General features: G+C 32.3%; 1 protein-coding gene across 1 annotated transcript; it reads right to left on the reverse strand.

Moving 5' to 3' along the window:
- Positions 1 to 458: 458 nt before the first annotated feature.
- Positions 459 to 23,651, reverse strand: LOC145271305 (uncharacterized). The gene is made up of 2 exons (XM_080126853.1): positions 23,527 to 23,651; positions 459 to 5,625 (listed from the first exon to the last, which is right to left on the reverse strand). Exon 2 carries the CDS (start codon positions 3,903 to 3,905, stop codon positions 2,619 to 2,621), a length of 1,287 nt encoding a protein of 428 aa, XP_079982979.1. The 5' UTR covers positions 3,906 to 5,625; positions 23,527 to 23,651; the 3' UTR covers positions 459 to 2,618.
- Positions 23,652 to 24,955: the final 1,304 nt, after the last annotated feature.

A 24,955-nucleotide genomic window follows, 5' to 3' on the forward strand; every position in this document is an offset into this window, starting at 1 on the left:
AATTTTATAGTTTCTTTTTTCATTGTTTTTAATATTGTTTTTTCAATAAATATATTTATTATCGCATTATTATTAAAACATATTGACATTAAACATATTTGCGTTTATTTATATTTTTCAAATAAATATAACAATAATATTATTTTTATTGTGTTCTAATATTGTTTTTCATTGTTTTTATCATTATTTTTTCTAATAAATATATTTATTATCGAACATTTTAAAAGATATTGCCTTTAAATACATTTGCGTTTATTTATAATTTGCAAATGAAAATAATTTTTGTTTTTATTTTTTCATTCTTTATCTTTTTCTTTTATTTTTGTTTTTTAATGTTTATTTTCGCATATTTAAAAAAAAAACTTATTGACTTTAAATATGTTTGTTTATTTATATTTTTCAAATAAAAATACTAATTTTTTGTTTTATTTTTCAAATACTGTTTTTCTTTGTTTTTATTTTTTTCTAATAAATATGTTAATTTCGCACAATTTTCAAAAATTATTGTCTTTTAATAATGATTTAATAATTACCTATTTACATGTGTTTTTGTCGAATGGAGAGTTATACTTCTGAAAAATAAGTTGAGAAAAAATTGAAAGGAATTTGGAAACATTTAAACTGCTTGATAGATCAGTAGTACTATGGGGAGTAGCTACTAACTTGTAAGGGCATGAGTCAGCCTCCACCAATTAATAATCGGGATCTATCATTTTTTTTAGACGGGGGTTGTAGGTGCAGGAGTCTCTATGTCGAAAGTAGTAGAGTATCCGCGGGACCGTTAAAGGTAAATTTAACAAAATCTTCAATTTACCGAAGGCTTCCACTAAATCAGGTCATCACATTCACAAAAATAAAAGCATGAATAATTCCGGAAAATATCGATTCGATATTGCTGTATTGATATGAAATAACATTTATTCAACATTCATTTATTTAAGTGTTAGAAAAATATTAAATCAAATTTGTTTCAACGCTATTTTTTTTCTTGCAGTAATTGTTCATTAATCATGCTTAACTAAATGTATATCTCATGAAAAGTGCAAGAAGCTCAAAATTACTGACTTTTATGGACAGGATGTCACACTTGGTTGTAATGTGGTTATTTTCTGAGGAGAAAAAAACCGTCATTAAAAGCAGAAGGCGCGCGCGCATGTGTTCATCACATAAGAACGCAGTAGTCCAATAAAACATTATTAAAAATAAGATTGAAATTCTCATTTGATTTGTTGATTTTCCATTATGAGAATTTAAAGTTCATTTGTTCGTCATGAAAACTCAAGACAGGGAATTTTAACGCCTTCCAGAGGGTGGGTTATGTTTGATCTAGTCTTGCAGAAGACAAGAGAAGAAACTGGCACAACACTAAACTGATTTGTTTTTCGTGGGTGAATCCTTATATACGATTGTTCTCAAACATTCCAGCCTATTTGCTGTCTCACTGTGCATGGAACGCATCATAGTTCCTTTCTCCCATTTGTGCAGATATGGAAATGGCAAAATTGTGTGATTACACATTCCCATATATGTAGGCATTGAAACGGTGATTGCTAAGGAATGTTCTTGCTGAAGATTTGTTCTGGCCGCATGCAGTGGTTGCTACAAAATGTTATACTTCTGAAACCGCATTTATTTAATCTATTACCTCCCCTTTCTACATCATTCTCTGGAGTACTGAATGAGTTATATTGTTAGAAACAAGTGAAAGAATAATTTTTTGTAACTTGTAAACATTATATGAATTATTCTTAAAATATCAATATTTTTTTAATTATAAAACATCATTAAAAAATCACATGCTGTACATTCATAAAAGTAAATTAACATATTTTTAAATAGTTTTATGTATATTCTCATAGTTTAATACTAAGAATAAACAAGTCAAAACTCTAATGAACAAGGACGATAATCTGTAACTTACCACATTATTACAGCATGATTGTTATAAGTACTAAACTGTGAGCTAAACTGCATGAGTGTTCTAAGTTCCTGGTGGTAGAATGATGGAGCCTTCCTTATCTATATAATCTTGATTTAGACACAATCTTGATTGGCCCATTATTTGTTCTTCTGTCATGGAAGGTTTTATGTATTTCTTGCTACTCTTTTGGGCAATTTCTGTAGCAGATTTACTTTCTGTAAGACAGAATTACCCAAAATGTTTACTCAGTTTCGTGATGAAGGTTTTCTCTTGTTTCATGATATTGAAATAACATCTTGAGAATTGAATTATTGGAGCTCCTCAGATACTGTTTACAATAGTTGCATGGTGTTGATGGTCAATATCTGAGAGTCCCCATTCCTTTTATCTATTCAGGCAGATACATTTTAGGTTGTCACGTGTTTCTGTTACTTTGTACATTGTCAACATCTTCCATGCTTAGTGTCTAGTCTGAATTTTCGTGGCTATTCGACAATGCCAAAGCTGTAAGATACAACAGTCATGACTAGTTGGTTAACGGCAGTTATTTTTTTTTTTTTTGCATATAGGTTCGGTTTATATATCTTCTTAACTCAGCATATATTCACTGTTTCTCTCTATTTTTTCATTTTTCTTATCATTTTGTTTAAGCCAGGGATGGGGCATCCTACCAGATGCCAAACATACACCTGCTATTTTAGACACTCCAACCGAGAGATCTTTTTAAGATTCTAACCGTCCCTTTAAGTGCAATTGTTTGAATCTCCTTTGCACTTGGTTTACCTGGTATATTTGTAAGATAGTTTGTAAAATTCTTTTTCATAAGTCCGGTTGCTCCTATAATTACTGGAATGATAGAGATCTTCTTAAGGTTCCAATTTCTTTTCATGTCATACATAAGACCCTGGTATTTGGTAATCTTTTCCCTCTCAGCTCTGTTTAACCCAGCATCATTCGGGACACTAACTTCCACCAAGGTTGCTTCCTTCTCCTTCTTGTCCCATATTTCAATGTCGGGTTTTATAGCTCCGTTTTCTAGGTATGTGGCTGTAGGGATTGCATAGTCATAGTGGATGGTATATGACTTGTTTCCGACTGTTCTTTCGGGTATATGTTCCCATGACTTCTTACTGCATTCGATATTTAACTTATTGCAGATCGTCCAGTGGAGATATTTGCATACTTCATTGTGTCGCATTGTATAGTAGCCGTCCCCTAGCAGAACCTTACAGCTAGAAATCAGGTGGCTCACACTCTCTACTTCTGTGTGGCAGAACCTGCATTTGTTGTCTTTGCTGAGACCACTCATTTTTTTAAACGCATTGGTCATCAAGCCTTGATCTTGGGCAGCTATTATAAACTTCTCCTGGTCATAGTGGAGCGATCCGTCCTTTAGCCAGCTTATAGACCCTTCCTTATCAATATAGTCTTGGGTGTATTTGTCCATAAAATACTTGGCCCGTTCTTGGTTGGCCCATTCTTCAACTTTCTTGTCATGGAAAGCTTTAGTGTATTTCTGGCGACTTTTTCTGGCTATTTCAGTCGCAGGTATCTTTTCTGTTTCTGTCTCACTTGTAAGACAGTCTTCCCAAAATGTTGTTCTACTGGCTCTTGATTCCTGATGTTGGTGTACCATCTTGAGAGTTGGGTTGTTAGAGCTCATCAGATATTGTCCGGTGCTCACAATAATTGCACGATGTTGATGGTCAATCTCCGAGAGTCCCATACCTCCTTTCCATCTGGGCAGATACATTCTAGACAGACACTGGTTTCTGTATATTACTTTATACATTGTCAGCATTTTACGTGTCTTAGTGTCTAGTCTATTTATGTCTTTTTGTGGCCAGTCGACAATACCAAAACTGTATGTTACCACTGGCATGGCTAGTTGGTTAATGGCAGTTATTTTGTTTCTACCTGTGAGTTCTGTTTTGCATATCTTCTTGACTCGGCGTATGTACTCACTTCCAATTTTGTTTCTCATCTTGGCATGCTGGATGGTAGCATTCTCTTCGATGCCAAGGTATTTGTATCCTTCCTGCCCTTCTAGATCCTTGATGGTGGTATATTCATCACGCTGTATATTTTAAGTTTCGATTTTCTTCCTAGATTTGATGGAGCACTTGGCACATTTGTCCAGTCCAAATTTCATGCCAATATCTCTGGAGAAGTTATGTACGACTTGTAAGAGTTCATTTAAGTCGGCATCAGAACTGGCATACAGCTTGAGGTCATCCATGAAGAGCAGGTGGTTAATTCGTTTGTTTGGGTCTTGTCGGCGGTCCTGGCTTAGATTGTAAGCACATTTGTTTTTGTTTAAAAGTTTGCTTAACGGATCTATTGCCAAGCAGTATGTGTACGCATATGATGCAACATATGTTGTTTTTGTCTAAAAGAAGAGTCACATACTTCACAAGAATATGGTTTCTCTCCAGTATGCGTTCGCATATGTTGTAACATGTGTTGTTTCCTTGAAAATAAAGAGCCACATATTTCACAGGAATATGGTTTCTCTCCAGTATGTGTTCGCATATGTTCTAACATATTATTTTTCATTGAAAATGAAAGGTTACATACTTCACAAGAATATGGTTTCTCTCCAGTATGTGTTCGCAAATGTTGTAACATATTATGTTTCATTGAAAATGAAAAGCCACATATTTCACAGGAATATGGTTTCTCTCCAGTATGTGTTCGCATGTGCCTCAACATATTCTGTTTCTGTGTAAACGAGGAGCCACATATTTCACAAGAATGTGGTTTTTCTCCCGTGTGAGTAAACATATGTTGCAACATACTCTTTTTCTCTGTGAATGAAGACCCACATATTTCACAAGAATGTCGTTTCTTTCCAGTATGTGTTTGCATGTGTCGCAACATATAGAGTTTCTTTGTAAAAGAAGACCCACATACTTCGCAAGAATATGGTTTTTCTCGAGTATGTATTCGCATATGTTTCAACATATTATTTTTCAATGAAAATGACGAACCACAGATTTCACAAGAATATGGTTTCTCTCCAGTATGTATTCGCATATGTTGCAGCATACTGTGTTTTCTTGTAAAAGACGAGCAACATATTTTGCAAGAATATGGTCTATCTCCTGTATGCGTTGGCATGTGTTGCAACATATGGTGTTTTTGTGTAAAAGAATAGCCACATATTTCACAAGAATATGGTTTCTCGCGAGTATGTATGTTCATATGTCGAACCATATTTTTTTTCAGTGTAAAAAAAGACCCACATACTTTACAAGAATATGGTTTCTCTTCAATATTTGATTTGGTGTTCATTTTCAAACGCGAAATATTTCAGAGTATTATGCACTTCTCTTACTGTAAACCTTAATCAAATTAAATATTCAGTTTTTACAATAATCAGTTTTTGTTTAATAGTTTGGATGCCTCATGTTTTGTATTTATTAAAGGGCACATAAGTGTAAGAATAATCATATAAACTTAAAGTATGCAATTCATATGCACGTATAACTACAATTATCATATGAAGTTAAAAAGTATTCTAGCTACGTTGCAAATGAATAAAATTATGAATAGAAGAAATACGTTTCCAGTAAACAAAATTATTTTTTTAAATATATTATCAAAATCAAAAACGATTAGATGAAAGAAAAATGTATCGTTCTCTAATTTCTGGCTTTAACTTTAATCCATTTGTATTTTTCTTGTGTCTTTTGTTTGATATTCTGAAAAATTAAAAACAAAAGATAAATTTAAAGAAAATATTTTATTTTTATACATGTGCTTGCAATCATTTTCATGACCTTAAGATATAAACAAAGATAAAAGATAAGTTAGCAATAAGTTGCAGTATAGTTTGTTAACAGCTAAAATTGAAATTATCATGTTCAATTTGATAAGAAGTCAACAAACTCAGTATTGTTTTAATAAATAATGAAATGAGGATATTTTTATGATACTTATCCATTGAGTGAATTCATCTTGTATATATAATATTTAACTAAATTTTCATAGACTATTCAATGAAATCTAAATTTAATGTTACTAATATAATTTACAGATATTAGTTTATAAACGAAGTAAAATATTCATCTTGTATATATAATATTTAACTAAATTTTCATAGATTATTCAATGAAATCTAAATTTAATGTTACTAATATAATTTACAGATATTAGTTTATAAACGAAGTAAAATATTCATCTTGTATATATAATATTTAACTAAATTTTCATAGACTATTCAATGAAATCTAAATTTAATGTTACTAATATAATTTACAGATATTAGTTTATAAACGAAGTAAAATATTCATCTTGTATACATAATATTTAACTAAATTTTCATAGAATATTCAATGAAATCTAAATTTAATGTTACTAATATAATTTACAGATATTAGTTTATAAACGAAGTAAAATATTCATCTTGTATATATAATATTTAACTAAATTTTCATAGAATATTCAATGAAATGTAAATTTAATGTTACTAATATAATTTACAGATATTAGTTTATAAACGAAGTAAAATATTCATCTTGTATACATAATATTTAACTAAATTTTCATAGAATATTCAATGAAATCTAAATTTAATGTTACTAATATAATTTACAGATATTAGTTTATAAACGAAGTAAAATATTCATCTTGTATATATAATATGTAACTAAATTTTCATAGAATATTCAATGAAATCTAAATTTAATGTTACTAATATAATTTACAGATATTAGTTTATAGACGAAGTAAAATATTCATCTTGTATATATAATATTTAACTAAATTTTCATAGACTATTCAATGAAATCTAAATTTAATGTCACTAATATAATTTACAGATATTAGTTTATAAACGAAGTAAAATATTCATCTTGTATATATAATATTTAACTAAATTTTCATAGACTATTCAATGAAATGTAAATTTAATGTTACTAATATAATTTACAGATATTAGTTTATAGACGAAGTAAAATATTATCTGGTATATATAATATTTAACTAAATTTTCATAGAATATTCAATGAAATGTAAATTTAATGTTACTAATATAATTTACAGATATTAGTTTATAAACGAAGTAAAATATTCATCTTGTATATATAATATTTAACTAAATTTTCATAGACTATTCAATGAAATCTAAATTTAATGTTACTAATATAATTTACAATTGTATTAGGCAGTACCTACCCCCGCTGCAATAACCAACATATGATCAAATGTACTATACATACCATGTATGCCAAATGAAATAAAAACAGCAGTGGATTACAATAAATTCAGAATAACAATAATTGAATGACGATTTAAGTTATGATTGCATGAAGATGTAAAGCAACCAAACTTTAAAAAGTAGATTGGTAATGTAAACTCCAATCACTCTCTTCTTTGAGATAGCTGAGCTCATGTGTTGAGGAAAGAAGAACTATTAGAGTAAAAGGCTTTTTCTGAATACTGGTATGGGAGAAGCAATTTTCAAACTATCAAGGAAGAAACACTCAGCAAGGTATTTTTTAAAGAGTTTGGAGAACAGGATTTATCTTTACTAAGTATTTCTTTACTAGTGTATTAGGGATTAGATCAGATTAGAGATATCTAAGTTTGTTATGATATCACACGCATAGGAAGTGATTTTAACATAACAAGTGTTGTTTCTATTAGCAATGAGAAGTTTAGGATTTAGGATCTGGGATTTACGGTGGAGTTGAAGGTGAACTGCCGGTAAATAATTCAGCCGTCACAAGGGAGGATTGATAAACCATGTTTTTTGGACATGTTTATTCAGAAGAGAGACTAGAACCCCTATGTCCTTAAGAGCGGTGTTTATGATGGCGAGCACATATATGAGGGGAGGATAATGTTCTTTGTGTTGGTGATGACAAGAAAAAATTACATACATGCGTTTAAAAGACAAACATGAAAATCAGATTTAAAGGAAAACATACATTATTTATTCATAGTTGAATTTTTAACCATAAGGAGTCAAATATTTTTACGTTTTGTAGTACAGTCATTCATTTTGCACGTATCTACGTATAATCATTACAGGCAAACATGCACTTGGCAGGATAATATGTTAACAATAACTAGAAAATGCTAATAGTGACATTCTTACAGAGTTTTTCCTACCAAAACAATGTTGTCTGCTCACCCTGATGATTTGCTAAAAAAGTTGCTCAGCCATGCAGGTGCCTTAAACTCATCTCCTGCGGCAGGTCAGGTCAGTTATGCCAGCATTATCACTTCTTTATCCACAACACGCATTATTAAATAAATATTTTCTATAAACACTCAAATTTATTGTTGTGTGTGATGTTTTAAGTAGCATATGATGTGAACGGGTATATTTTATCTGAATCACTATCATGTTCAAACTGTTTTCGTTTTTGTATTTAGGTGCCATTATTTTTACCGAACAAACAATATATTTTCGACGTGTTTAATATCAACATCGTTTTCAAATAACTCGCAAAGAAATTTTAAAACAAACAAAAAATACCTAATAAGAAAGAATTCTATAATTTGGTACATATAAAATGTATGGCCGATACCCTAAAATGTATAAACATTTTGAACCATCTTTTCAGTGAAAAGTACACTCAAATTTAAAAAGCTAACCGATTTGAATGAAATTTACAATATTTATTAACTATCACAGAATAGAATGACCCCCGATTTTTTTCATAAAAATCTTAATTGAAATATATTACTTCATGCAAACAAAAGCGTCTTTACTAAGTTTTTAGTTTGAAGTACAAAATAAGTGAACGAATTTATTTTTTTTAATGAAAATAAAGCATTACAGATATTTACAATTAAAATTTTTAAAAATATACACATTACAGGAACATACGGGATAAAAAAAAAACTAAAATCTGTATTAATAAAATTAAATAAAAAAAAATAATTTCCCCAACTATCAATATTGTCATTGTATTAAGCATTGTTTATTCAATATTTTCACACAAAAATATATAATTGCAAAAAATAGTTTATGTGATTTTCATGGTAACATTTTCCAGGAAAATTTAATGTAATACTATAATATTCTCTTGTTATAAATGAACGTGTAAACATTAGCATAATTTTCTTTAAACATATAATATTATTAATGTTTAGAATCTTTAAAATCACAAATAATTTTAAAAAATAATTTCATATCCTGTCTGTATGACGGTGAAAAAATTAAATGTTGTGAATTCTAATGAAAATCAAAAATAAATTTAAAAAATAATTTCATATCCTGTCCGTATGACGGTGAAAAAAATTAAATGTTGTGAATTCTAACGAAAATCAAAAATAAATTTAAAAAATAATTTCATATCCTGTCCGTATGACGGTGAAAAAAATTAAATGTTGTGAATTCTAATGAAAATCAAAAATAAATTTAAAAAATAATTTCATATCCTGTCCGTATCATGGTGAAAAAATTAAATGCTGTGAATTCTAATGAAAATCAAAAATAAATTTAAAAAATAATTTCATATCCTGTCCGTATGACGGTGAAAAAATTAAATGTTGTGAATTCTAATGAAAATCAAAAATAAATTTAAAAAATAATTTCATATCCTGTCCGTATGACGGTGAAAAAATTAAATATTGTAAATTCTAATGAAAATCTAAAATAAATTTAAAAAATAATTTTATATCCTGTCCGTATCACGGTGAAAAAATTAAATGCTGTGAATTCTAATGAAAATCAAAAATAAATTTAAAAATTAATTTCATATCCTGTCCGTATGACGGTGAAAAAAATTAAATGTTGTGAATTCTAATGAAAATCAAAAATAAATTTAAAAAATAATTTCATATCCTGTCCGTATGACGGTGAAAAAATTAAATATTGTAAATTCTAATGAAAATCTAAAATAAATTTAAAAAATAATTTCATATCCTGTCCGCATCACGGTGAAAAAATTAAATGCTGTGAATTCTAATGAAAATCAAAAATAAATTTAAAAAATAATTTCATATCCTGTCTGTATGACGGTGAAAAAATTAAATGTTGTGAATTCTAATGAAAATCTAAAATAAATTTAAAAAATAATTTCATATCCTGTCCGTATGACGGTGAAAAAAATTAAATGTTGTGAATTCTAACGAAAATCAAAAATAAATTTAAAAAATAATTTCATATCCTGTCCGTATGACGGTGAAAAAAATTAAATGTTGTGAATTCTAATGAAAATCAAAAATAAATTTAAAAAATAATTTCATATCCTGTCCGTATGACGGTGAAAAAATTAAATATTGTAAATTCTAATGAAAATCTAAAATAAATTTAAAAAATAATTTCATATCCTGTCCGTATCACGGTGAAAAAATTAAATGCTGTGAATTCTAATGAAAATCAAAAATAAATTTAAAAAATAATTTCATATCCTGTCCGTATGACGGTGAAAAAATTAAATATTGTAAATTCTAATGAAAATCTAAAATAAATTTAAAAAATAATTTCATATCCTGTCCGTATCACGGTGAAAAAATTAAATGCTGTGAATTCTAATGAAAATCAAAAATAAATTTAAAAAATAATTTCATATCCTGTCTGTATGACGGTGAAAAAATTAAATGTTGTGAATTCTAATGAAAATCAAAAATAAATTTAAAAAATAATTTCATATCCTGTCCGTATGACGGTGAAAAAAATTAAATGTTGTGAATTCTAATGAAAATCAAAAATAAATTTAAAAAATAATTTCATATCCTGTCCGTATGACGGTGAAAAAATTAAATATTGTAAATTCTAATGAAAATCTAAAATAAATTTAAAAAATAATTTCATATCCTGTCCGTATCATGGTGAAAAAATTAAATGCTGTGAATTCTAATGAAAATCAAAAATAAATTTAAAAAATAATTTCATATCCTGTCCGTATGACGGTGAAAAAATTAAATGTTGTGAATTCTAATGAAAATCAAAAATAAATTTAAAAAATAATTTCATATCCTGTCCGTATGACGGTGAAAAAATTAAATATTGTAAATTCTAATGAAAATCTAAAATAAATTTAAAAAATAATTTCATATCCTGTCCGTATCACGGTGAAAAAATTAAATGCTGTGAATTCTAATGAAAATCAAAAATAAATTTAAAAAATAATTTCATATCCTGTCCGTATGACGGTGAAAAAAATTAAATGTTGTGAATTCTAATGAAAATCAAAAATAAATTTAAAAAATAATTTCATATCCTGTCCGTATGACGGTGAAAAAATTAAATATTGTAAATTCTAATGAAAATCTAAAATAAATTTAAAAAATAATTTCATATCCTGTCCGTATCACGGTGAAAAAATTAAATGCTGTGAATTCTAATGAAAATCAAAAATAAATTTAAAAAATAATTTCATATCCTGTCTGTATGACGGTGAAAAAATTAAATGTTGTGAATTCTAATGAAAATCTAAAATAAATTTAAAAAATAATTTCATATCCTGTCCGTATGACGGTGAAAAAAAATTAAATGTTGTGAATTCTAACGAAAATCAAAAATAAATTTAAAAAATAATTTCATATCCTGTCCGTATGACGGTGAAAAAAATTAAATGTTGTGAATTCTAATGAAAATCAAAAATAAATTTAAAAAATAATTTCATATCCTGTCCGTATGACGGTGAAAAAATTAAATATTGTAAATTCTAATGAAAATCTAAAATAAATTTAAAAAATAATTTCATATCCTGTCCGTATCACGGTGAAAAAATTAAATGCTGTGAATTCTAATGAAAATCAAAAATAAATTTAAAAAATAATTTCATATCCTGTCTGTATGACGGTGAAAAAATTAAATGTTGTGAATTCTAATGAAAATCTAAAATAAATTTAAAAAATAATTTCATATCCTGTCCGTATGACGGTGAAAAAAATTAAATGTTGTGAATTCTAACGAAAATCAAAAATAAATTTAAAAAATAATTTCATATCCTGTCCGTATGACGGTGAAAAAAATTAAATGTTGTGAATTCTAATGAAAATCAAAAATAAATTTAAAAAATAATTTCATATCCTGTCCGTATGACGGTGAAAAAATTAAATATTGTAAATTCTAATGAAAATCTAAAATAAATTTAAAAAATAATTTCATATCCTGTCCGTATCACGGTGAAAAAATTAAATGCTGTGAATTCTAATGAAAATCAAAAATAAATTTAAAAAATAATTTCATATCCTGTCCCTATGACGGTGAAAAAATTAAATATTGTAAATTCTAATGAAAATCTAAAATAAATTTAAAAAATAATTTCATATCCTGTCCGTATCACGGTGAAAAAATTAAATGCTGTGAATTCTAATGAAAATCAAAAATAAATTTAAAAAATAATTTCATATCCTGTCTGTATGACGGTGAAAAAATTAAATGTTGTGAATTCTAATGAAAATCAAAAATAAATTTAAAAAATAATTTCATATCCTGTCCGTATGACGGTGAAAAAAATTAAATGTTGTGAATTCTAACGAAAATCAAAAATAAATTTAAAAAATAATTTCATATCCTGTCCGTATGACGGTGAAAAAAATTAAATGTTGTGAATTCTAATGAAAATCAAAAATAAATTTAAAAAATAATTTCATATCCTGTCCGTATGACGGTGAAAAAATTAAATATTGTAAATTCTAATGAAAATCAAAAATAAATTTAAAAAATAATTTCATATCCTGTCCGTATCACGGTGAAAAAATGAAATGTTGTGAATTCTACTGGCGATTAATTTGAAGAAGTATGGGTACACTGAATGACGAAAAAGTAAAATTGAATTTTATAAATTTTATTATTAAATAATTATTTTATTTCAAATTTGAATTCTATTTAATAATTAATCAAGATTTGTTAGTTTTAATGAATAATGAAATTTTTAATAAATCGAGTAATGTAATTGCTAAAGTTTGCTTTTGAACATTTTTATAAACGTTTTATTTCAAACTTCAAGAAAAACATTGGTAAAAAACGTCATCAATAATGTTTATACTAATTAAAACATGAAACGTTCTAGGAGAAAAATAAAGATATTCTTACTAGTGAACATTAAAAAAAATTCTAATTAAAGACATAGTTCCTAATTTATTACAACAAAATGAAAATAATTAAATGTTATACTTCCGTGATCCATACATTGGTGATCCATACTTTGGTGAAAATAAGTGCTGCGTGTTTACAAAAGTTTGTTTTTTTTGCTGTTTGATTTTTTAATCTTTTTTGTTTTTAGTTTATTATGGATTTTTTTTTGTTTAGAAAGATGGTGCTTATGCACTTATGTTTTGTTAAAAATAGTTTCAATTTAAATTAATAGATATAGGCAAAAATGTGCGGATAAAGATAGGGGGACCTAGTTTTGAAAGCCGATTTATCATATGCTTTTGTTGGTTCCTGACTACTTTTCCATTGTATTTGAAAGATAAGAGACTAAACTTAATTTCCTACAGGAAAAAATATTTGTACACGTGAAAGAAAAAAAGTTATGAAAAATGTTTTCATAGCGAGCTAACCAATTCAGCCAAATTTTGCAGTTAAATAAATTCATTGTAAAAATCCTTTAAAAGATAAATATTAGTTTTCTGGGTCTATTTCAATGATAATTAGTAAATCCTAATGTATTGAATTAAATTTAAAAAACACCTTGTTTATAAAAAGATATAGCTTAATTAGCCCTCAAAAAGCAAGTAATTATGTCGTCCACCAAAACGCAACCAATAAAGGTTTTTAAACACAATTATACGGAAGTCCAAAATTCCAGCCAATCCAAACGCTGTTTGAAGTCATGATAGTAAAAGGAGGTAGGGGTGTCAGATTTTTTTCCAGATGTGTATCCGTACATTCCTATTTTAAACGTTTGTATCAATTTTTATTAATTTTTAATTATCTTTTTATGTTCCTGTTTTTTTAATTATTTTTTTTAATTCGTGTTCGAGATTATATAAAAAATATGTTACGCAGAAAGTTTCACATTCTTGCGAGCAAGGAAATTATGAAAATCTTACATATAAAAATTATGCGAAACCTGTAATTTAAAAGAAAAAGTAGAAATATTTTTGCCACTATATTTTTTTTGTGTGAAAATATTAAATAAACAATGCCTAATTCAATATCGGTAGTTCGAGAAATTCATTTTTCTTTGAGTTATACCGATTTCATTAACATGGATGTTAAGGGCTTTTTCCGTAATGTTCCTGTAAAAATTATTTTATTTTCATTGTTACAAATTATGACGCTTTATTTATATAAAAAAAATAAATTCTTGAGTTTTTTATTTACTACTGAAAACCATAACTTTAGTAAAGGTATTTTAATTTAAACAAAATAATACATTTCCACTAAAATTTAAATAAAAACAATTAGTTCATTGTATTTCGGGATCATTATTTAATAAATAATTTTCATTCAGATTGGTTAATTTTCTTATTTTTAATGAATTTTTAAGTAATGGGAGGGGTCAAAATGTTTATACATTTTGAGCATCGGTTTCATTTTGCCCGCACCTATACATGAAAATTTTATATTTTTTATGAAATTGTTCGGTGAAATTAGAAAATACTTACAAAGCACCCTCTCCCCCTAATGTTAAGAATGGCTTTCTTATTGGGAAAACTATTGCTCTACAGGAAAGGATTGGTAGGCGTCACTTATTGGCACCCTCTGGAAGAGGGTGAGCAAAGTAGAAATATTTGTGAGACTGCAGACTCTTTATATGTTGATAGTTCTTACGTTCGCTACGTTTGATTGGCTGAGCTGATTAGAAAAAGTCACCTGTTCGTACAGAATGGCACTGTTTTTTGGATCCGTTGAAAAATACTGCTGGTTCACTAGGTGTATCAGAAGTGTTGGGGAATTTTTGACACCCTAACACAAAAGTGCGAATAAAATATTTAAAAAAAACTCGTAATTTTTCTTTTTAAAATGGTTGTTTATTTTCTTTATGGAATATACTTCCAAAATAAGCTATTAAATTTGTTTAAAAAATAACAGAAATATTATTTTTTTATTTTTTAAAAAACACTGTTTCCAAAGTTCAGAAGTTTTGGGGAATGTACTTCATCACGTCAATGGAGAACACATAGGTGTCTTCCTGCTAAAGTATGGTGAAATACAATGTGATGAATTTAATGGAGTGTGGTCAGTGGACATTCTACTTCACCAAAATTCCATTCTTTCTAGAGGTTGGTGAAGAAAAACTCCCAATTATTGTAGCAGAAGGCTCCCAACATGCTGGCACTGTGGGGAGATAGGACATCTAACATTAGAATGTCCACATAAAAAGCCAGCACCTAACTCCAAAATTAGAGTAGGACAACATTTGGGGATCAATCTTGCTGAAAAAGATCACCACCCCCTTCCTGAAGAACCATCGAAAGAGAAATAACCTTGGCCAATTGTCATAAAAAGGAAAACCCCTGGATGTCTTATCTGGAACAAGCAAGAGAGGAAGCAATGTTGGAGAAAGATCCAGGAAGAGATATGTGGGAATTGTAAATTTATAGAAAAGACTCGATGCTCAAAGAATGACACTTAATTCTCTCAACAAACCCCTACTCCCTTCGCAAAAACATAGCCGCCATTGACCCTCAACTCTATCATGAAGTCCCCCACAAAAGTTAATCCCGCTCACCTGCAAAAATTCCTCCTCCTGTCTCATCAATCTCTCCCAAACTTCCAAAACTGATTCCATTCAGCCTTAGAAAAAAATCCCCCTCTCAATCATCCCCTGTTCCCTCTACGTCAGCAACCCCACACAATACCCCTCCTGCATCCCTCACAAAGTCATCTCACACACCCCTGGACACAGGAAAAAGCCCATCCCAAGAAAAAAAGAAAAAACTTTATATCTCCCTGGAAAACACATTTGCTATATCAGCGACCACTAAACTTCAAGGGGGTCGACTTGTCTAAATAAATTTCAGGGAGGTAGCAGGTAAACCGATAGAAGACCTCACAAATTTCCTCAATGCCAAGTGGGTATAAACTGTGATAAGGAAAAGAGAAGCTAGGGACTTATGAAGGATGTTGGACGAAGCCAACAAAGAATTTAATATCCCCATGCCACTAGCTATCTTTAAAGATGCAGATATAAGAAAACTTAAAAATGTTGTGCTAGGAGGGTCCCGGTTAAAATGAACCTCTCCCTATATAGGATAGCAAAACTAACATATCCATTGCATGTCAGTGGTATCTCTCGCGATGGAATCATCGATATTCAGATTAGCACATATTCAATCACGAGAGCCATCGGCATGCTAAGGACTGTGATGTTCGTTTTGGATTCTAAACTCCAAGGCATTACTATTTGGCTGACTTTGCACATCTTTCAGTGACTGAAGCAGCTAAACGCGAAGGTGGCATATCAGTGGGTGAAGTCATCGAAGCCTTAAAGCAGGTTGGCCTTAATAAGTCACCAGAGATTGATAGTCTGTCCTAAGAAGTGTATTTAAGGTTCTCACACAACTTTGTTCTCTTGCTGACAGTTTTATTTAACTCCTGGTTTAGGAACAGCTCAATCCCCAAGTACTTTACCATGGGCATCGTGAAGCTGTTACGCAAAAGCAAAGATGGTGGGGATGGGTTAGATGTCCTTAATGATGCTTAACGCTGAGTTAAAAATTTTGGCCAAGATTCTTGCAAATCGCCTGTAGCTGGTCTTGGCTAGTCTCATTAGCCCTGAGCAAACTTGTGCCATGAAGGGAAGGACAATCCAGGATAACTTGCACACTATGCATCTGATGAAAGAAAAAGTCGACACTGAGGCCACATTGATTAATTCAGATCAGTCCAAAACCTTCAATAAGGTGGGCCATCGGTACTAGGGGGCTGTTTTGTCGGCGGCAACTTTTGGCCCACAATTTTGCTCCTGGGTTCACCTTCTTTATGCTAACTCCGTGGTGATGATGGAAGTGAATGGGAAGAGATCGAGGTCCTTCAGCTTATCGCGTTCCATTTATCAGGATAGTCCCTTATCACCCATGCTCTATGTGCTTGCTTTTGAACTGTTCCATCACAGGCTAAGGCTGAATCCAGTCCTTCATTGAATAACTCATCCAGATGGCGTTTCCTTGGTAAAGTACTCTGCTTATGCTGACGATGTAACAGTGCTTGTAACGAGCAATGTTGAGATTAGTGTCATCAGCGTAGAAATCAGATTGTATGAAACGGTAACAGTAGCCAAAATTAACTTACCTTGGGCTTGTGCATCGGTGCCTGGAGGGATGTCCTTCAGGGACCCTTTAGCTGGAATGATGGACCTTGCAAGATACTCTGTGTCGGATTTGGTACTGACCTTCAGCTGGAGAAAAATTGGTCGGAGATTCTGAAAGCGGTCCGGTCCACAGCTAGTCTGAGGATCAGCAGAAACCCTTCTTTAATGGGAGAGAGGAAGTGTGTAACTCACACATTTATCCAATCTGTTATTTACATCATTCTGAAAGCAGTCTGAATATGCCAAATGTAAAGTTGCGTCTGCACACACTTCTGCTTTACTAACTGGATCGAATGTGTACAGAAAGGGAGGGAAACGGTGACCTCTTGAAAGAGGATACTAAGAAAACATTCCTGGCTTTGAGTAGAGTGAACTTGTTCGAGGGGGAGGCACACAGGTTGCCTCAAGGTTAGTGCTCCTTCTATCACGTGAAGTCCTTTTTAAGAGTGAAGGAAACTTTTCTAACACACTGCTGTTGTCCGAAAAGGTATTATATCGGGTTTTAGTGAGGGGATCCATTAGGGATGATATTGGTGATGAAGGGGCAGTTTCGCTCAGTCTGGCCTTGGGCACCTAAGTCAGGGTGTCTCACTAACGATGAGGCTTCTTTGGCCTGGCTGGTGATTTGAGATGCTCTCTGGTTTGGTAAGAGACTTCACTCAGCTGGCTTGGCTACTTCGCCAATATGCAAGCGATGAGGTGATGAGCTTGAGACTTTATGTCAGGCCTTCGTTTATTGTCACATCATTGTGCCACTGATTGAGTTTGTTGCAGGTCTCATTGTCTGCATCCTTAACATATCGTCTCTTACTCTGGTTCTGATCAATGTCTATAGCAATTGGCCACCGACAACTGATGGGCTTAAAAAAGAATTGTTTACCCTTGCTAGCTCTTATGAGGTGTGATTTGGAACACAAATATTGAATTCGTTCCGCAACTATGGCAGTTGATTAATACACATGTCGAACTTCTAAAGCTTGAATTCGTTTCACAACTATGGCAGTTGATTAATACACATGTCGAACTTCTAAAGCTTGAATTCGTTTCACAACTACGGCAGTTGATTAACACACACGTCGAACTTCTAATCACACTGATGCAGTTGATACACACTGCCCTCGATCTTCTGAACATACTCCTTTTATTGTCCAAGCGTTCGTCATCAGCCAATCGGCGGCCAGAAAAACAGTCACGTGAGGCCTGACGTCATCGCTCAATAATTTTACAAAAACTACAGCCGCCATTTTTAATTTCTGACCTCCCTGTGATCCTCCCAGCAGGTAAGACAACACGTGCAGACACGTGGTCGCTTTCTTCCTTGATTCTGTTCGACTTGATCTCAAGAAAACCTAAACGTAGATTCCATGAACGAAGCTTCTTTCTTAGAACTGCACGCCTGTGGAATTGTCTTCCGCTTTCCTGCTTTCCGGCTGACTACAATATGGTTGTGTTCAAGTCTAACGTAAATAAGTTCTTGATGAGCCGCTCCATATAAGTTATCAAATTTACCAGACTTTCATTACTAATTATTACTATATTGTCCAATTTCTACTGTACACTCTTTAACCCTTATCCTTGAGTGGCCTCTTTGCCTTGATAATGTGGTGATGCCTATGTAAAAAAAAGAAAAAAAAAGATCTTGTCTCAAGATCACACATGCGGCATTGCTGTATTGTACCTATATACTGCCTCTGCAATCGTACATTGCTTCCTTGCTGCTATCCTCTTCACACTTTGGTGGCATCGCTCCGCTATACCGTTGCCATTCAGTACATACGCACACCTGTGTCTAAGCCGGATCCCTCACTCCTCTACGAAACGCCTGAATTCTCCGCTGCAAAAGGCTGTGTCGTTGTTAGTGAGAATCTCTTTAGGTGACCCCGCTCGTAAAATATGGACTCTAATTGACAGATGACACTAGCCGAGTCCTGTCTTGTAAATAGTCGTCAGATTGCAAACCTCGTTGGTCCGCAATCGATCAGTGTGAGGAAGTGCTGACCACCATAATGGGTTATGTCCATGCCCAGCCAGCTTCAATTCTCGTCGACTTCCAGCCGATCTTTCTGCCATTTTGTGGAAGCAGGGTCGATTGACTGGCATATTTGGCATTCCTTGACCACTGCTTCTACTTTGCTTTTGGACACTGACGGGTTGGTTAAGTGTATGATATAATATGTCCGTCTTACTCTGGGGTGTCCACTGTCATGGTGTACCTTCTTGATTTTATCCGTCTCCTCAACAGAGGCAGCACATAAAGACCCTGGTTTGGCTTCTTTTTTCATTGCGTTGAACCATCTCTGGGGCACATGGGTAAGTCTATCAGCAAGATTGCAGGTCGAAGTGACAAGCACCGCATTCACAGATAGATCGTACTCTTCCACCAACTTCCTTATTGTCTCCAACCTTCGTCTGATTAGCATTTTGGTAGCCGCCTTGGTGCGCACTCTCGTTTTGCCTGTTAGTGTGTCAACTATCCAGTGGTACACGCACAGCGAATCTGTGCGTATGCATAATTCTTTGACTTGAGTGCCAAGTTTATTCCTTTAATTACCGCATCCAACTCTGCCAGGTTGATGTGAGCAGCATTATCCATTGGTCGCAACCAGCAGGCATCCTCAATCACAGACCCGTTCATCTCCAATAGTACCCCAATCATGAGGGAGCTCGCACCCACCCACACATTTAGCCTGTCTCCCTGGACGCACCAATCTCCTTTAGCGGGGTCCTCCTGCTTGACTCTTGTGATGGTCTCCTTCACCATGCGCAGCAACAGATTGTCCATCGTTTTGTCATCCCAGCCTTTGGTAACTGCACTCGCCCTCCTCTTCATGATGGCTGTCGCGGCCCGAGTCCATCCACCTACTGGTAAGTGTCCCACCAGTTTTCCACACAGGGAAAATATAGCCCGCCTTGTGAGGACATGGGGTACTTCAGGAACTGCAGTTCCGCGCCCTCACTTCAAGGTCCCTCGCTCCTGTTGAACGCTCAACCCCAAGACACAGCGCCATCCTCCAAGCGTTCTGGATCCTTACACATCAGTCCAAGTTCGGCTAGCTTGGCCCTCACACGTGATGATGGCACAATTTCTTCATCCATGTATATGTCGTCAAGGTATGCTGATGTCCCCTCTTTTACGGTCTTATCCTGTGACAATACAGCATTGACGATCGTCTTCATTATTTGGGGTGCAATGTTCAGCCCAAAGCCCAGCTTGTGAAGCAATACCTCCTACCGGCAAACACTACCGTCTGAAACGGCCACCTTGTCTCACTAAACTGCAGATATGCTCTTCTCAGATCCAACAGGGACACATTAGAACCTAGCTGGCGCCACTCTCGTAGGTTGCTAGCACACACGTCAGCATCAGCTGTGAATGCATCAACATATGAGTTCAGTTCTCGGTAGTCTATTACCAGCCTGACTTTGGCTTTGTTGTGCTGAGCAACCGCCATTAATGGGATCAGACCCTTAGGAGATCCAAGTTTCTTGTATGGGTAGGGAATCAGCCAGCCATCCTCGATCAATTTGCGAAGTTCTTCTTTGTACGTGAGCCTCATGTGGTCGGGCACATGGTATTCAGTTATTCCATTCTGCAGTTTGGCTGGTTCCCGGTTTTCTGACCACTTCCATGAGGCAGTCAAAGCCCTCTTTTGCTCGTTAAATTCGACGCTGAGAGTCTGGTTGGTCGATCCTTAGCGCAGCACACACTGGGGCTTTCTCCTGAAAATGTACCGCCCCCGTCACCGTTATATAGACACCACCAAGGGCTCTGATGGTATCATGTCCTAGGAGCAGGTCAAAACTCAGGGTTTTTTTTCGAGCACTACCAGCACGTCTAGGTTATCGGAGCTTCCATTTTTCGTCTGAATGTTTACATTGCCCACCCCGCAACATGTGCGCGTCTCTCCACTGATGGTAGTCACTCTGACCTTCTTCTTTCTCCAAATGTGGCAGAGATCTGCACATACGATAGTGCAGGAACACCCGGAATCGAGGAGTGCTGAGCACAGTGTTTCGTTGATATATATCGGGATGATCGGCAGCGTCTCATTTAATTTCTGCGTGGGGAAGAGGTCAACGCTGACACCTTGACCCCGGTTCCATTTTCCAGACAGTCTTGAACAGCGCCGGTTTGATTTTCTCATAGTGCTGTTTGCCCTCATGGCTGAACTGTTGATACACCGCAAAGGCGCCGCCGGACAAACGCGGAGGAACAACATGTTCGCAGTTTTTTTACGCCAGACAAAAGGTAATGTAATTCCACCTTTTCCACCCAGTCAATTACCGGGGTCGATCCATCAAACTCTGGTATTAATTTGAGGTCAATTTTTTCCCCCATTTCGCCGAAATAGCTTGAATTTGTTTCGCAACTATGGCAGTTGATTAACACACACGTCAAACTTCTAATCACACTGATGCAGTTGATACACACTGCCCTCGATCTTCTGAACATACTCCTTTTATTGTCCAAGCGTTCGTCATCAGCCAATCGGCAGCCAGAAAAACAGTCACGTGAGGCCTGACGTCATTGCTCAATAATCTTACAAAAACCACAGCTGCCATTTTTAATTTCTGCCCTCCCTATGATCCTTCCAGCAGGTAAGACAACACACGCAGAGACGTGGTCGCTTTCTTCCTTCATTCTGTTCGACTTTACACATATGAAAGTGATTTACAGATCTGAGGACATTGCTCCTCTCAACCTTATACAAATCTTCTGTTGCCGCTTGAAGGATCGTATTAAGGCTGAGGGAGTTAGACTCTCTTGATCAGACTTTGCTGAAAGGTGGGTATCTGTTGCGTGTGTTTACCATGTGATTGAAAAGGATTTTGAGAAACAAAAATGAATGTCAGCCTTGACGCGTTTTTTTCAATCAAGAGCAGGTCACGTTCTAGACTAGGTTAAGGACCAGTTTTGTAGGCATTTATGTTGATAATCTAGCAAGTATGTTATGTTATAAAGATCATTAGGTCTCGTCTTTAGTTTGTCCCCTATTTTTTACCCTCATTCCCTTCCCCGAATAGGTAACAGATCACCTCATTTGTCAGAGATGAGAGTTTCCCTTTCTAAATTTTCGTAAAAGGTGTTTTGGACCCGCATCACTCTTTCGACTGGCAAATCGGCTCATCTGCCACAGTTTAGTAAAGGGGGGGGCTTTTGTAACTTACATTGTAAATATCATTTTATTTTTGTACATAAAATTTGTATTCCTCTAACTCTCCTTTTTATGGGTTTTAAGTAGTTTATCATGGTATGATGTTCTTATGGTGATTGATGAAGGATGTATATGCTGATGGATGTATAGTATGGATGTGGTATTGTGGTGAAAGTAGAATGATTGAAGGCACTAGTTAGATTAGCTTAGTTAGAATTAAATTAATTAAATTAGATTAGCTAAGTTAGCATTAAATTTATTAAATTAGATTAGCATTAGACTGTAAAGACCATCCTCTTCCCTCCCGCTATTTTTCGGCCTTGTTAATTAGATTAGCTTACTTAGTATTAAATTAATTAAATTAGATTAGCTTACTTAGTATTAAATTAATTAAATTAGATTAGCCTTAGTTAGAATTAAATTAATTAAATTAGATTAGCATTAGACTGTAAAGACCATCCTCTTCCCTCCCGCTATTTTTCGGCCTTGTTAATTAGATTAGCATTAGTTAGTATTAAATTAATTAAATTAGATTACCATTAGGCTGTAAAAACCATCTTCTCCCCTCCCACCATTTTTCGGCCTTGGTCCAAATTTTTCTTAAAATATCATTTTGTATTTTTTCAAAAATAAATATTCTGTTTTTTTTTTTATCAGTCCAGCATTGAAGCACAGGCAGACTTATGTCCTTATTAACTTTACCTGACTGAAGAGGTATTTATTTTTTACCTACGTCACAGGTCGCAACAACCATTGTTGCAAACGTTTGTTAAAATACTTTTCTGTGGAAATTCCTCACATTCTAAATAATAACGATATTATTTCATCAGGGTAATTTAAGTGCATACTGCATAAGTACAAAAAAAAAGGTATGTGCATTTTCTTTAATTCGGTATGTTATGAGTTTAATTTACGAATTATCGTTGGAATAATTTCAAAAAATTGATAATAATTTTTCCGAAGATTGAAATTCAAACAAAATTTTGTTTTTAACATGTTTCACTTAATTTTTTTTTTTTTTTTAACACGTAAATAGATTTTATAGATTAGTTTTGGTCTGTTATCATTCAAAAACTATAAAAATGTAGACGTAAACTTAAAAAAAAATGTCATAGAAGCATAGGGGTCCATTTTCTTTGTCCATTGTACCCATACCTATCTATAATATTACCAGTCTTCGTTTATACGCAAACATTTCTATGTTAAAACGAAAGGGAAATGCGCCTCTGTTGTCAAAAAGAACTCCAAAAAGCAATTAACTTCAAGTAATACTTACTTTTTGTTTGTCAATCTGCTTTCAACAATGAAATGATTATAAGCTGTGTTACTTAAAACCTGGAGTTTTCTGTTGGAAGTGTCTATTTCAGATGACGACCGGAAAAGCAAGTTCGCAGAAAATTAAAATAATTATTGTTTTATTTATTGTAATTTTGTTGTTTTTATATTATTTGTTAAAACCTAATTTGTTAAAAAAAGAAGATAATTTTTCATTGTTAAGAATGCATTAATATTAAAAAAAAACAATAATAAGAACGCAGTTAATTTTTTAATGTAAAAAAAAATCAAACTTTTTTAATATGAGTGATGATAAAAAAATAAAACAAGCAGATTTACTGTGAGTTTGGGTGAGAATATTATTTGATTGTAAGAATATTATTTGATTGTAAGAATATGATTTGATTGTAAGAATATTATTTGATTGTAAGAATATTATTTGATTGTAAGAATATGATTTGATTGTAAGAATATTATTTGATTGTAAGAATATTATTTGATTGTAAGAATATGATTTGATTGTAAGAATATGATTTGATTGTAAGAATATGATTTGATTGTAGGAATATGATTTGATTGTAAGAATATGATTTGATTGTAAGAATATGATTTGATTGGCTATTGAAAATTACTTAATTATTGTAAAAGAATTTAAAAAATAAAATGAAACAATATTGAAATTGGCGTAATAACATTAAATTGAAACAATATTAGAAAACAGAATACAGTAAGACACCATGAAAGTGGACCCTGCATTAGTGCATTAGGTGTATCAGAATTTTGGGGAATTTTTTACACCCCAACACGAAACTGCGAATGAAATATTTAAAAAATCTCGTAATTTCTTTTTTAAAAGTCGGTTGTTTATTTTATTTATGGAATATGCTTTAAAAAAAAAAAAAAAAACCATTAAAGGTGTTTAAAAAAATAATAGAAATATTATCTTTTATTTTTTATTTTTTTAGTGCCTTCATGCAGACAATTGAATTTTACGAGTTAAATATTTTTCACTTTTTAAAATTTAAAAATCTATCAAAATTTTTCTATTTGTTCATTTTTTACGATATTTTCAGGGTCAATGTTAAATTTTATGCTCTTTCTAATAAGTCGAATCTAATATTTTAGAAAAACGGTTTTAACCCCCCCCCCATTTTGAACTGTCTATTAAAATTTTAATAATTAATTTATGTACCAAAGTTTTATATATACCAAATGAAGATAAAAGATCAATAAATAATATATTCAAATTTAAAACAACAAAAACAAGTGTTCTTTGGAAATTCACCTGTAAATCCAAAGTTTAAAACCTTTTTTTAAACTTCGTTGTTTTTTTTATGAAACCTTATAATCTTCTTATTTTGCACAGAAAGTTTCGTTTTATTACGAAAATTATTTCTATTTCATTCAATTTTTTTTTTTTAGATATTAAA

This window comes from Euprymna scolopes, chromosome 46, assembly GCF_053919585.1.
Source record: "Euprymna scolopes isolate OS-2025 chromosome 46, ASM5391958v1, whole genome shotgun sequence".
Lineage (NCBI taxonomy): Eukaryota > Metazoa > Mollusca > Cephalopoda > Sepiida > Sepiolidae > Euprymna > Euprymna scolopes.

Bases quoted from the DNA above. Each gene is read 5' to 3' on its own strand.
- LOC145271305 (XM_080126853.1), bottom strand. From the start codon at position 3,905: ATGAGAAACAAAATTGGAAGTGAGTACATACGCCGAGTCAAGAAGATA.